Raw genomic sequence first — 13,262 nt, forward strand, 5'->3', positions numbered from 1 at the left:
CATAAGCATGACACAATTCATATACATCAAATCTGATTTTCTATGTATATAAGCATAACACAAACACATGCATCAAATCTGATTTTTTGTATATATAAGCATGACACAATTCATATACATTAAATTTGATTTTTTGTGCACATAAACATGACATAATACATATCAATATAAAATGAATTTATGTACTCATAATAAACATAACACCAACTTTAACTTCTAATATGAAATTTCTTTTTATATAGGCATTACATCCAAAGTGAATTTTTTGTTCATATAAACACCATATCAAATCTGAATTTTTTGTACATATGAGCACCATATCAAATCTGGAATTTCTATGTATAAGAACATAATATCAAATCTGAAATTTCTATAATTACAAGCATAATATAAAATCTGAAATTTCTATGCATAAGAGCATAATATCAAATATGAAATTTTTATGTAATATAAAATCTATTTTTTTTTGCATAAGAGTACCATATCAAATCTGAGCTTCTTTGCATATGAGGATCATATCAAATATGAAATTTTCATACATACAAGCACCATATTAAATTTATTTTTTTTGTGCATATAAGGACTATATCAAATCTAAAATTTCTGTGCATATAAGCACTATATCAAATTTAAAATTTTTGTGCATATGAACACTATTTCAAATATAAAAAAATTTATGCATATGTGCACTATATCAAATCTGATATTTCTGTACATATATGCATATTATCCAATTTAAAATTTCTATGCATACATGCACATTATCAAACATGAAATTTATGTGCATATATACACATTATCAAATCTAAATTTTTTGTGCATATATACACATTTATCAAATCTAAAATTTTTGTACACATGAATTTTATTAAATCTATTTTTTTACATACATGTATATTTATCAAATATGAAATTTCTTTACATGCATGCATGCATTCTATCAAATATGAAACTTTTTTACATACATGTACATTTATCAAATCTGAAATATTTATACATATATGCATTCTATCAAATTTAAAATTTCTTTACATACATGCATTCTATCAAATCTGATTTTCTTTTTGCATACATGTATTCTATAAAATTTGAAATTTCTTTGCATACATGTAGTCTATCAAATATGAAATTTCTTTGCACATGTGCGCTTCATAGAAACTTATTTTCATGTACACATAAGCACTTTATAAAAAATGGATTTTATATGCACACAAATCTACGCACAAATATTTTATGTGCACATAAATACCATATCAAATCTTAACATAATTTCATATTTATATAAGACAATTCTAACATAATTATAAATTTATATTTGCATATAAACATGATTTAAATTCATGTATAAATTCAGATTTGCATAGAAACATATTTCTAATGCATGTATAAATTTAGATTTACATAGAAACAAATTTCTAATGAATTTGCAAATTCAGATTTGTATATGCACGTATAAATTTAGATTTATATAGAAATAAATGTCTAATGCATCTGAGATTTGCATAGAAACATATTTTTAATGCATGTATAAATTCAAATTTACATAAAAACATATTTCTAATGTTTGCATAAATTAAGATTTTTATAGAAACATAATTCTAACACATGTTTCAATTCAAATTTACATAGAAACATGATTCTCACATATGTTTCAATTCAAATTTACATGAAAACATGATTCTAACACATGAATAAATTCAGATTTATATAAAAATAAGAATTTAACATACGAATAAATTCATATTACATAAAAACATAATTTTAACGTATGAATAAATTTAAATTTTACATAAATACATGATTTTAACACATGAATAAATTCAGATTTACATATAACATAATTCTAACATATACATACATAATTCAAGTTTAGAAAAAACCCCAAATATAACACAAGAATAAATTATATAAAATATCATTCAAACATGCATTAAAAATTCAAATTTATATAAAACCTAATTTTAACATGCATATAAAATTTAAATTTGAAAAAAACTTCATAAATTCTAATTCATATAAAATATCATTCTATCCGGCATTTAAAATCAAGATTTACATCAAACCTAATTCTAATATGCATATATAATTCAGATTCAAGAAAAACACCTATCCTTGTCAGGATTTAGTACATGCTAACTTTTCTTTGCCGGATCAAGTAATACCAAATAAAATTAAAATATGAATCCAAATCTACTGTACCTATTCGCGCTCGATATGAGAATTTGGATCTGACATGATCGGAGCTGAATCCGATCCGTTTAAGCCGGTTGGCGCCACCATTATCCCTTCGGTGACTGTCTCTGAACTACTCAGAGCTAAGCTCTCTCTCTCTCTCTCTCTCTCTCTCTCTCTCTCTCTCTCTCTCTCTCTGATTTTCCTCCTTTTCTTGCATTCTGAATCTTCTACATGGCGCTGAAGACTCCCGGAATCGGTAATTTCCCTTGAATTTCTTGAGTCTTGTTGCTTGAATTTATCATGGATGCCTGCGCTCTCAATTCTTCGTTTTCGAAACGCCTAATCGGAAACCCTAATCTCGGGATCGTCGAGCTTCACCCATCGCATCCTTCGCTCCACATTCGATCCAGAAACCCTAGGATCAGGTGTTGCTCGGTGGAATCGGACGGCGGTGATCGAAGGAGAAAATGGCACCGTCTTCTGCAACTGTCGACGACGCTGACGGTGGTTTCGTTCCCGTTGGCCGGAGGTGACGCCGTTGCGAAGGTCTCCGAGAAGAAACGGGCGAAGAGATCGGAGCTGCTGTCGATGTCGCCGGAGGAGGTGAAGTCGTGGTCTCGGGACCTCCCGGCCGTCCGCAACCGGATTCCTTACACGGAAATTCTGGACCTGAAGTCGCAGGGGAAGCTCAAGCACGTCGTGAAGCTCCCCAACTTCTCCCCCCGGCGCCGGCCCGAGGCCGTGCTTGTCGTCCTAGATGATTCTAGGGTTTTGAGGGCGGTGCTTCCGGCGGAGGAGAGGGATCTGAGGTTCTGGGAGTCGTGGGATCAGATGGGAATCGGGTCGCTCTGCGTGAACGCGTACACGCCGCCGGTGCAGGCACCCGACTCCCCGAAGCCGTTTCTGGGTTTTCTGCAAGACATTCCGGCGTTCCTCATCTCGCTCTTCCCATCGAAGCCGCAGTCGAAGCGGGCGATTGAGCTCCAGATGGCCAGGAAGGCGCTCAGGGTGCGGAAGAGGGAGGAGATAGCGAAGTTGAGGGAGGAGAGGGAGATGATGGAAAAGGCCATCCGGGCGCAGAAGAAGATGGAGGAGCGGAAGAGGAGGAAGGAGCAGAGGAAGATCGAGTACGAGCGCTCGCTGGAGCGAGCACGTGAAAATTACGAGTCCATGTCTGTCTTCTGGACGAATATGGCAACCGATAAAAGGGTTTCGTCGATTCTGGGGCTCCTTTTCTTTGGAATTTTCTACAGAACGGTGGTGTTCAGCTACCGGAAGCAGAAGAAGGACTACGAGGACAGGTTGAAGATCGAGCAAGCCGAAGCTGAGGAGAGGAGGAAAATGAGGGCATTGGAGAGGGAATTGGAAGGAATCGAGAATGATGACGACGATGAGAAGGCGGGCGGGGAGCAGAATCCTTATCTTAAGATGGCAACGCAATTCATGAAATCCGGTGCGAAGGTGAGGCGTGCTCGAAGTAGTAAATTGCCGCAATACATGGACCGTGGTGTGGATGTGAAGTTCTCGGATGTTGCTGGGCTTGGGAAGATCCGTCTCGAGCTTGAGGAAATTGTCAAGTTCTTCACACATGGGGAGGTGTATCGCAGACGGGGTGTGAAAATACCAGGTAATGTGGTTATGAAAGGCGATTGTTTGTGTCCTTGAAGATCACCACATGATGAATGCTTAAACAAGTGACTCTTTTCTCCCTTTTAGTTTCTGCATTTGTTCATTATTCTTTCGACTGGAATTTCATACCATTCCCAAATGATTTGGTTATCTTTACTGGCATTTCTGTACACTATGTTATTGTTTTTTCTTTCCTATTTGGAGGAATTCTATAACTTTAAGCATTTGTTTTTGCTGTTTACGTTCCTTAGGAATCATTATTTTTCTTGGTTTTCTAATTGTGCCTTCATGTTTTTCCTTTTTGTTTTTTTTGGTTCTGAGCTTGTTCTGGATTTCATTTTTATTGCTAACATGGTACTCATTTAGAAGTCTTTTTTAATGCTTTTCTTACCGCATAAAATTTATTTTACCTATGTTCGTAGAATGATGACATTTGATCAAAACCAATTTTTGACTACAACCATCCCGAGCACAGCTTTAGGGTCTGATCCACCCAAAAATTGAAAAAAACACTAAAAACACACTTTATTCACAAGCATCTTTTGTATATTCATTTGTTTTTGCTTTTTTATTTGGACATTGACGTCCATACTCCGTATATAGGACATGCATTTCAAGGGTGATCTTTTTTATGTTTGTGAAACATACCTTTGAATAGTTTCATTCATATAATTCTTACCTTAAAAACGATTCTTAAGTTTATTGGGAATTAAGTACCATTATTCTTGGTAGGCATATAGTTAATGAGACCACTTTCATGTTCCATTGGGAGCAAGAATTCAACTTTGAATTGGCATGCACTGAAGCAGGATGATCACTAGAAGGTCAAAACTAGAAGAATGCAGCTACCAAGAGCTGCACTAGTATGTGGGTTTTGGTTTGTACTTTCAGTATCATTAGTCACGTCCAAACTCATGCTACTCAAACCCTTGATTCTATTGGGTTATCAACATGATAATCATGTATGTGCTAGTGCGCTCATTTTTGGTCAAGGATGTCTTAGGAGCTTGCATGAAAAACCTCAAGGATTGACTGGTAGTATCTCCTGGGATGTGGTTAAATGTGCTAGACAACATTCGGGTTGTGACCTTGCTTGTGTGTGCCTAGGTATCAATTAGATTAAAAAAGGAACAAAATGTTAATGCTAGGTCACCCATTTAAGTTACTTAGCTTTCCTAACTTCTTGTGGTTAGATGAGCATCACCTACTTGTCAGTGATGCCTAAGTTTCCATGGTTCGCTAGGTGAGGCCGAGTTGAGCTTTTTAGTTCTTAAATGCCCCCATGAGGTTGGTCTTAGATAGCTTTACATTTAGTATGACTGGACTGATAATCATGGTTTAGATTGTACAGTGCGATATGTACAAATAACGGAGGCAAAACAGTCTTCAGTTTCAATGATCTTGTGAAGGATCAATAGTGCTCTATTATTGGCTTTAAAATAGGCCAGGATCTCTTTTCGTTTTCACTTTTTTTCTTTGGAGGTTTGTGGTTATAAGGGAAAAACTCTATAGTGAAGGGTGAGTATCTAAGGATCTTAACATTGTGGAAATTATGCTATGTTAATTTGATGATAGAAAACACCACCCTTATCAACAATTAAGTTGGTTATGCTGATAATGGGTTCATAATTAAGGTGTGGACATACTGAAGTTAGTTCCTGATGAGGCTTTTCACCTCTGACATTTTTGCTGCTTCTGCAGTTATCCTTAATTGTTATTTGTACTTTTCTCTGGTACCATATGAAAGTTTAAAGGGGCATTTGACCTGTTATAGAGAATGCTTGTCTTATTTTCATATCTTGAACTTAATATATTCAGCTGAATGTTTTGTTGTGTCCAGATCTGTTAATGTGGCTTATACTTAGCTCTGTGGCTAATATTTTCTTATCTTTTATTTCCTAGGTGGCATACTTCTTTGTGGACCACCTGGAGTAGGTAAGACACTATTAGCAAAAGCAGTGGCTGGTGAGGCTGGTGTGAACTTTTTCTCGATTTCTGCTTCTCAATTTGTAGAGATTTATGTTGGAGTTGGTGCTTCACGTGTGCGAGCACTCTATCAAGAAGCAAAAGAAAATGTAAGCCCTTCATACACTTATATTGCTATCTGGGCATATTTGTTTTTCCTTTTCTTCTTTTTCTTTTAATTTCTCATTTCCACTGTGAAGTAATGATTTTTTTTTTCAAGCTGTTGGTTTCAGGATTTTCATTGTTTTTTCAATTGTGCAGTGACATTAAAATAAAGGATGGGATTATGCTCCTTGAACTTGACTCCTTTGCTTATAGATGATAAAAGTAGTGCACTTTCAATATGTGTCATTTAATATACCGTTATTTTTTAATAACTCTACAATAAATTTGCAGTGGTGTAAATACCCCAAATTTTCCAGGTTCATCCCTAGACAACCCTCTCACAGATGTCGACCCGTGTAGCACAGTATAGAAGTCTAACCCCTAGATCCAGTCCCAGTTTAGGTACCATTTCACCTCTTTTCATCAGTAGAATTACCATTTTACCCCTAGGTCACCTTAGAACCCTGTCAGTTAGGCTCAACTCATTTTAAGTTCAGAAGGGTTAGAATGTTAGTCATTTCTAGCTCACCTGAGCTCACAATGAGTAGATCATATTCATTTCTGATCATTTCAGCTAAAATTGATCCATTTCGTGTGAAATGCGCTCATTTTTGGCTCGAATTTCAGTCAATTGTTCCAGTGTCAGTCAATTCCAGTCAATCCTGTTCCTCTGTGTCTAACTTAGCTCACCAGGAGTTCAATTGGAGTTCACTTTAGTCCATTTCAGCTCATTTCAGCTAAAATTGAGCTAACCCTAGCTAGAATTTAGCTTGCCTGAGCTTCAAATTTAGTTCACCTTAGTTCTGTCGAGTGTAGTTTTAGCTCAAACTAGTATACTCATGTTGCCCACTTCACTCCATAGTGCATTTCTCACCATTTTCCTTGTAATTGTGTTTGTTTTCAGTCATTTGATTTAGGAATTTAGTTGAGTCAGTGTCTTTTTAGTTTATTTGAGTTCAGAAACCCTAGGATCCAGTCCAAACCAGTTCTATCCAGTTCAAGTCAGTTCGAATCTCACTACCCAAGTGTCACTCTTTGCCCTGCACGGGCAAAGGCAAAATAATTTCTTGATCATTTTCATTCAAAACCTCAATTCTATCAATTTTTCAAGTTGGTACAATTGCCAATCTGGGCCCAGATCAATCTTTTTATTTGATATTTTATCTATATCTAAGATCCAATTCATATTTCAATTCAGATATTGGATCCAATATCGGATTTGATATCCAATATCCATTCTTTATTCCAGACCTGGATCCTTTTATTCAATTCACTCTGTTATCTATATCTAGAGTCCAATTTATTTTCTGAACCTAAATTATCTAATCAGATATCCAGGATCCAATCATTTGTCATTTCAGATCCATTTTCATATCCAAGATCCATTTCTACCTTATTTCTGATCCAAGATCCACTTTTAAGTTCATTTTTGATCCGGGAGCCATTTCATTTGTTTTATCAAGATCCAAGATTCATTTTCAATTTTATCCATGATCTTTCATCATTTTCAAATATGGATCAGACTCATGGTCCGAGATCCAGACCCATTTGTCATTTTAAAGCTTCAGATCCAGATCTGAGTTCAAACTTCCTTCTGATTTCAAACCTGGGATTCAAAATTGATCTTTTAAATCTAAAACACAGTGCTTTATGTTTGATGTTTTGAAATACTTTTCAGAAAAATATCTTTTTCAATGTGTCAGATCTAGATCGAATTTTTGATTTGGATTTTATCAAATTTGAATTTCAAAATGGATCTTAGACCCAATTTATTCCAGAAGGGACCCACCTAGGTGGCGTCACCTATGGATTCATTTTTTTATTTTGTCCCTCTTTGTTATTTCAAAAATTTAGTTAGTTTAGGACTCTATTTGTTTTTATCTTTTATTTTTATTTTCACTTGTTTTTAAAATCTTTTTAAATCTTTCATTGGCTTTAAAAAACCAAATGTGGGGCCCATATAGGTGGCGCCACATTTGAGAAAGTTTCAATTCATTTAGGTTTTTAGTTGGTTTAGGATTTTTTATTTTCACTTTCGATTTTAGCTTTTCTTTTAAAAACCTTTATTTTACTTTTAAAAACCAAATGTGGGGCCCACCTAGGTGGCGCCACATTTGGAAGTTTTTATATCCATTTAGGTTTTCATTAGGGTTTTAATTAGTTGGAGTTAGAAAAGTCAAAGTTGAAACCCAATTATGATTCTTTAGAAAAATCACTCCCCCTCCCTAGTTTCCAAATTTTTCAAAACTTTAAGTGTTAATCTAAAATCCTCTAGACGCCCTATCTTTAACTCTAAAAAAATCTATAAATAGGGCTATGGGCTGAATGTCCAGCCCATCCCTCACATGCTTTGATCCTCTCTCTCTCTCTCTCTCTCCCTTGGAGCCCTTAGCTCAAGCTCCCCCAAGCCCAAGGTAAAATCTCTTTTCTTTTCCTTTTTATTTTATTTTATTTTTCTTTTCCAAGGTGCCGCCCCCCTCTTTTCTTCTCTTCTTCCTCTTTTTCTTTTGATTTTCGTGTGATAACCTCCATGAACAATCCAACTACAGGTAAGGCCTTGTTTTCCATGTTTTTATTCCATATTTTGATGCTTGAATACCGATTTTATCTCAACCACATGAAAGAACAAGATCCAAGCTCTCATAGATCAAATCTTTTTTTCTCACGGCTACACTAAAGCAAAATCCCATGCAATCTCGTTTTCTGTATTTTTCTTTGTTTTTATATGCGTATTAGGTTTGGTTTTGCATTATTTCATCCATAAAAAAATTGAAAAATATTGCATTTATAGTTGCTTTTTTGTTGTATGCTTGTTAGATTAGGGTTTTTAATGTTCTTTAACAGTCCTGTGCGAATCTTGATTCCGGCCATGCGTTAACAACGTTATTTTATGTGCATTTTTTTTCGTTGTTTTGATCTGATTTTTTTATGAGTGTTAGATATACATATTGGCATGAATCTGTGAACATTTCATGATTTTTGGGGACTTAATGACCCGTTTATAAATTCAAAAACCAAAACCTGTTTTCTGCACCGTCAAAACGCTGTGCAGAATCAGGCCCAACCTGTCAGAGTCATATCTCCCTAACCGGAGATTGTATTTCAGATTCGTAAAGAGTGGCGTCTTTGTCTATGTGTCTAATTTCTCCTATGTGATTTTTGTGATTACGGTCGTTTACTATTTTATTTTATCCTGGAACCAGAACCTGTTCTTCTTGAATCGCCAGGCACGGTTCAGGTTTTAGACCATCTTGCCCGAGCGATATCTTCCTAACCGGAGATTGTATTTTCGATCTGTAAAAAGTGACCAATTTGTCTGCATGTCTAGTTTCTGTGATGTGATTTTTGATCGTCGTTTACTATTTTCTTGAAACCTGAAATTAGGATTTGCTTTTCTTGAATCGTCAGGCACGATTCATATCTTGGATCATCTTGCCGGAGTGATTTCTCCCTAACCGGAGATGATCTCTCCGATATGTAAAAAGTGATCTCTTCGTTTGCATGTTTAGTTTCTTCTGTGTGATTTTTGCAGGGCGCTTGCTATTTTATTTTAACCCAAAACTGAGGTTTGTCTTTCTTGAATCGTTAAGCGTTGACCAAAATAAAGTGCATCTTGCTGGAATCGTATCTCCCTAATCGGAGATGTTTTTTTCGATATATAAAAAGGACTGTCTTCATTGGGATGTCTAGTTTATCTCTGTCAAATTTCATAAATTTTCATTTCTGTTTGATATTTCGTTTTGATCTGACACCGTGACAGGTACAAAATATCATGTTAATAGTCTGTTTTCACCTTTTTTATTTAATATTTATTTCCAAAATAATGACAAAAATTTATTTTCCGATTGCATGTTGTTTTTAGGGTTATTAACAATGTCCATGTTGATTTTCATAATTTTTAGAGGTCATTTGATATGTTATTTAGTTGTTTCTAAAAAACCGGATGCCTGCAAAGTTCCGTTTTGCTGAAACACGAGCGAAAATTGATCTTTTTCTATTATTTCATCTTTTCATGAAAAGTTTTATATTTTTAGAATCTGATTATCTTCATAATTCTGTCAGGGTGCTCTTCAGCCGATTTGGCATCGTTTTGAATTCATTTGGTTTTCAGATTAAGAGTATTTCAAAGATCTTTTCTGAAAAACCCTGATTTTAACCCTGTTTCGCAATAAATATCAATTTTAAGGTTATTTTGGATATTTTTTTCTCAATTTTGAATTTCTAATTGGTTTACTTTTATTATTTATTTAGTTATGTATCATCCATTGTGTCATTTAAAGATTTTATTTTATGAATGCATTCAAAAAAGACATATCTAGATAAATCCCTCATTTTCCAGATACTGTTGGATAAATCCTGTAAAGCCTGCATTTTTCTACTAACCTGTTTGCTAATTTTGCAGGATAATACAAGACTTTGTTTCTCTTTATTTTCCCGTTTCTTCAATTTATTATTCAATTATTCAATGTAAATTGTAATAAAATATAAAAAATAATGGAACTTTTCTTTTTTGCATAGATTAGGGTTTCATTTGCATATAGTTTATTTTCAATAATTAAATGCTATGGATGATGATTCATATGAATATTTCAAATTCTACAATGGTCAACACGAATGACACATGCACTTCTAAGAAGTTAAGAAACTTAGTGGAGTTCGTATTTGTAGCCATAGTCAGAATACGAATGAAACTCAGATTTACCATATTCTTTTAAGTTACAAACAACCTGCACTCTTAGGCTATCTTCAGAAATCATTGCATATTTTCAAAAAGTTTTCCAAGCGTTTTTTTAAAAACCATTGTTTTAAGAATCAAACGAAGTATATTCAAAATATATTTGTGGCGATAGTCATTGATATATGGCAAATTTATTTCATCTGAATTTTATAAGGCATAAAAAAACCCTTTTTATCAAAAGAAATTTATTAAACAAAGGGGATTTATAAATGATTTTCTTAAAATTCTTCAAAAAATATTTTCATAAATTGCATTCATGCATCACTTAGCTCAGGTTGTATCATGGTCACACTCCCCAGTTGCTCCTTTCAGAAAATCGATTTTAGAATAACTTCCTTTTTAAGAGTATTTTTCAACAATTCCAAGCATGCATCATGTTTTCAAAAATCATAGCACCTGTATGATTCTTTGTGCATTCTAGGACTTGGAATAATTTTTCAGACAAATAAGCAAGTAAAGCACAATATTCGATCCTTGGTTCGATTACTTCTGGTTATGGCGTCAGGAACAGTTAAATCTCGTACCAATAGGCGAGTCCCATTCTCTCTCAATTTCCCCATATTTTTCAAAACGGAGACAAGTTTTTCTTAAATCTTTTCAAAAGGTCAGTTTGAAAGTAAAAGTAAAATTTTGCATGATAACAAGTTGTTGCTGCTCTCATATGTGCTTGTCCATGGATTTGTTTCTTCTATCCTACCTCATCAGAAATGAATGAGTTTTGGTTCATTGATGTGAATATGAAACAATTACAATTTTTGGAGCTTTAATTTGTGTGATAGAAGAGACTTTTTTCAAATTTGGTGATGACATGATTGAATTTATTTCATTCTATATCTTGCTTATCATTTATGGGCTGATTTCTTATGTTTTTTCAACACATGACTTGGCCAGTAATCTAAATCTATGGTATTCAATGTTTTGAATCAATTTTATTTTCTATGAATTATTACATTCTAATTCTTTCCAAATATCTCCCACGGGAAACCCTTAACTAGATCTCAATTGACTGGTCAACATTATCTTACCCTTGAAGTTATCCACCTTTTGAATAGGAATCAATTTTCTAAAAAATCCTCGCTTTTGTGCTTTGATGGGCATTCAAGATCCTTTCAATGACCTATGATCTATGTCACAAAAAAACTTGGGTGCGGGGAGGGTATATATATATATATATATATATATATATATAAAACTGGACTTGGTTACGGTTAATTGAATATACTTTTGGACATAAATGGACTTCTGTGTAGTTGACTTCATCTTACATGAAGGGAGTCGTGTCCAAGTGTCGCACCCGCATGGGTGCGGGTGCGGTACCTTGTTAGAAGAGTCCATATTACATAGCCTATGATGAAGGAATATCTATATGATCCGATCGACTATATAGGGTAAATGGTAGTAATGAAACCAAGAAAAGTGTATAGAAAAGACAATTCTTTTCTATTATCTTAATATTTGTTGGTGATGTTGTCTCAGTGAGGCATTTCTGCATTTCTTTCATGTGAACTGTTGGCACTATTTTTATATTTCATTTATGTAAACACTTAATTGAGGAGAATGGGGGAGCTTAATAGGAATAAGATTGTAACATAAGAGAGTAAGGAGGTCAACCTGTTTGAAATATATGACATGGATTTTGGCAATGCAATGTAGTTGGATTAGAGTTGCCAGTCGAGGAAGCGGGAGCAGGAAGCGAAAGCGAGAAGCGGCAAGACACTTCTAAAATTTAGTAAGCGGGAAGCACGGGGCGACTTAGAAGCGAATCGAGAATTATCTCGGAAGATTCAAAGGGGGGACAAAGAAGGAAGCGACCTAGGATTCAAGTGGGAAGCAAATATGAATCGAAAGGGAAGCGAAAATGTAATTATATTTTTTCTAATTTACCAAAATATAAGATTTATGTTATCATTGATAAATTAAAACATGAGTATCTAAAAACTAAATCATACATGCAAAGTGCAACCATTTAACAAATGTATCATGTTGCAAGCATTTAATAAATAATATATCAAGTAAAATTTAGAATTCATATTCATTTTGCAACCATTTAACAAATGCATCATGTTGCAAGCATTTAATAAAGAATACATGAAAAAGATCCATAATTCATATTCTTGTTGCAACTATTTAATAAATGCATCTTGTTGCAATTTGCAAACATTTAATAAATAATATATCAAGAAAAATCATAATTCATATTCTTGGTGCAACTTGGAATCATTTAACAAATGCATGCAATCATTTAATAAATAATACATTAAGAAAATCAATAAAATTGATTAAGCGTACCTTTTTCAAGAAAAGAATAAAATGACTTGTTATTTGATGTTGTGATCTCTGCAATATAATAAATGAGAAATCAATAAACTAAAAAATTACATGGAGATATGATTAAATTTTTAAGTGCAAAAAACAAATTAACACATTTAAGCACTAAAAAGTAAAAAACATAATTTAATTTCAAGCATTTCAAAGTTTAAAATATAAAGTTCTAAACTTTAAACTTTAAAATTAACATTATCCATTACTTCACTTTCTCGTGCAAACTTCAAAACAAAAGTACATGTCACCAAAATCAAACAAACAAAATATTATAAGTCCTTAACAAAAAAGTCAACGTCAAACGACTAAAGCAACATAAGAGTATCAA

At 33.9% G+C, this 13,262-nt stretch overlaps 1 protein-coding gene across 4 annotated transcripts in view; it reads left to right on the forward strand.

The window, feature by feature from the left end:
- Positions 1–2,288: 2,288 nt before the first annotated feature.
- EMB2083 (AAA-type ATPase family protein) overlaps positions 2,289–13,262 on the forward strand; it is a 38,893-nt gene continuing 27,919 nt past the window's right edge. For 3 of the 4 annotated variants that reach the window (XM_090017711.1, XM_090017712.1, XM_090017710.1), the window contains exons 1-2: positions 2,290–3,802; positions 5,707–5,879. In XM_090017711.1, the coding sequence (XP_089873837.1) occupies positions 2,476–3,802; positions 5,707–5,879 (1,500 nt within the window). In that variant the 5' untranslated portion in view covers positions 2,290–2,475. Of the gene's footprint in view, positions 3,803–5,706; positions 5,880–13,262 lie in introns of all 4 variants that reach the window. The other variant, XM_090017709.1, reaches the window with a different exon arrangement.

Source organism: Nuphar pumila, chromosome 9, assembly GCF_984573655.1.
Source record: "Nuphar pumila chromosome 9, dmNupPumi1.hap1.1, whole genome shotgun sequence".
In the NCBI taxonomy this organism is placed as follows: Eukaryota; Viridiplantae; Streptophyta; class Magnoliopsida; order Nymphaeales; family Nymphaeaceae; genus Nuphar; species Nuphar pumila.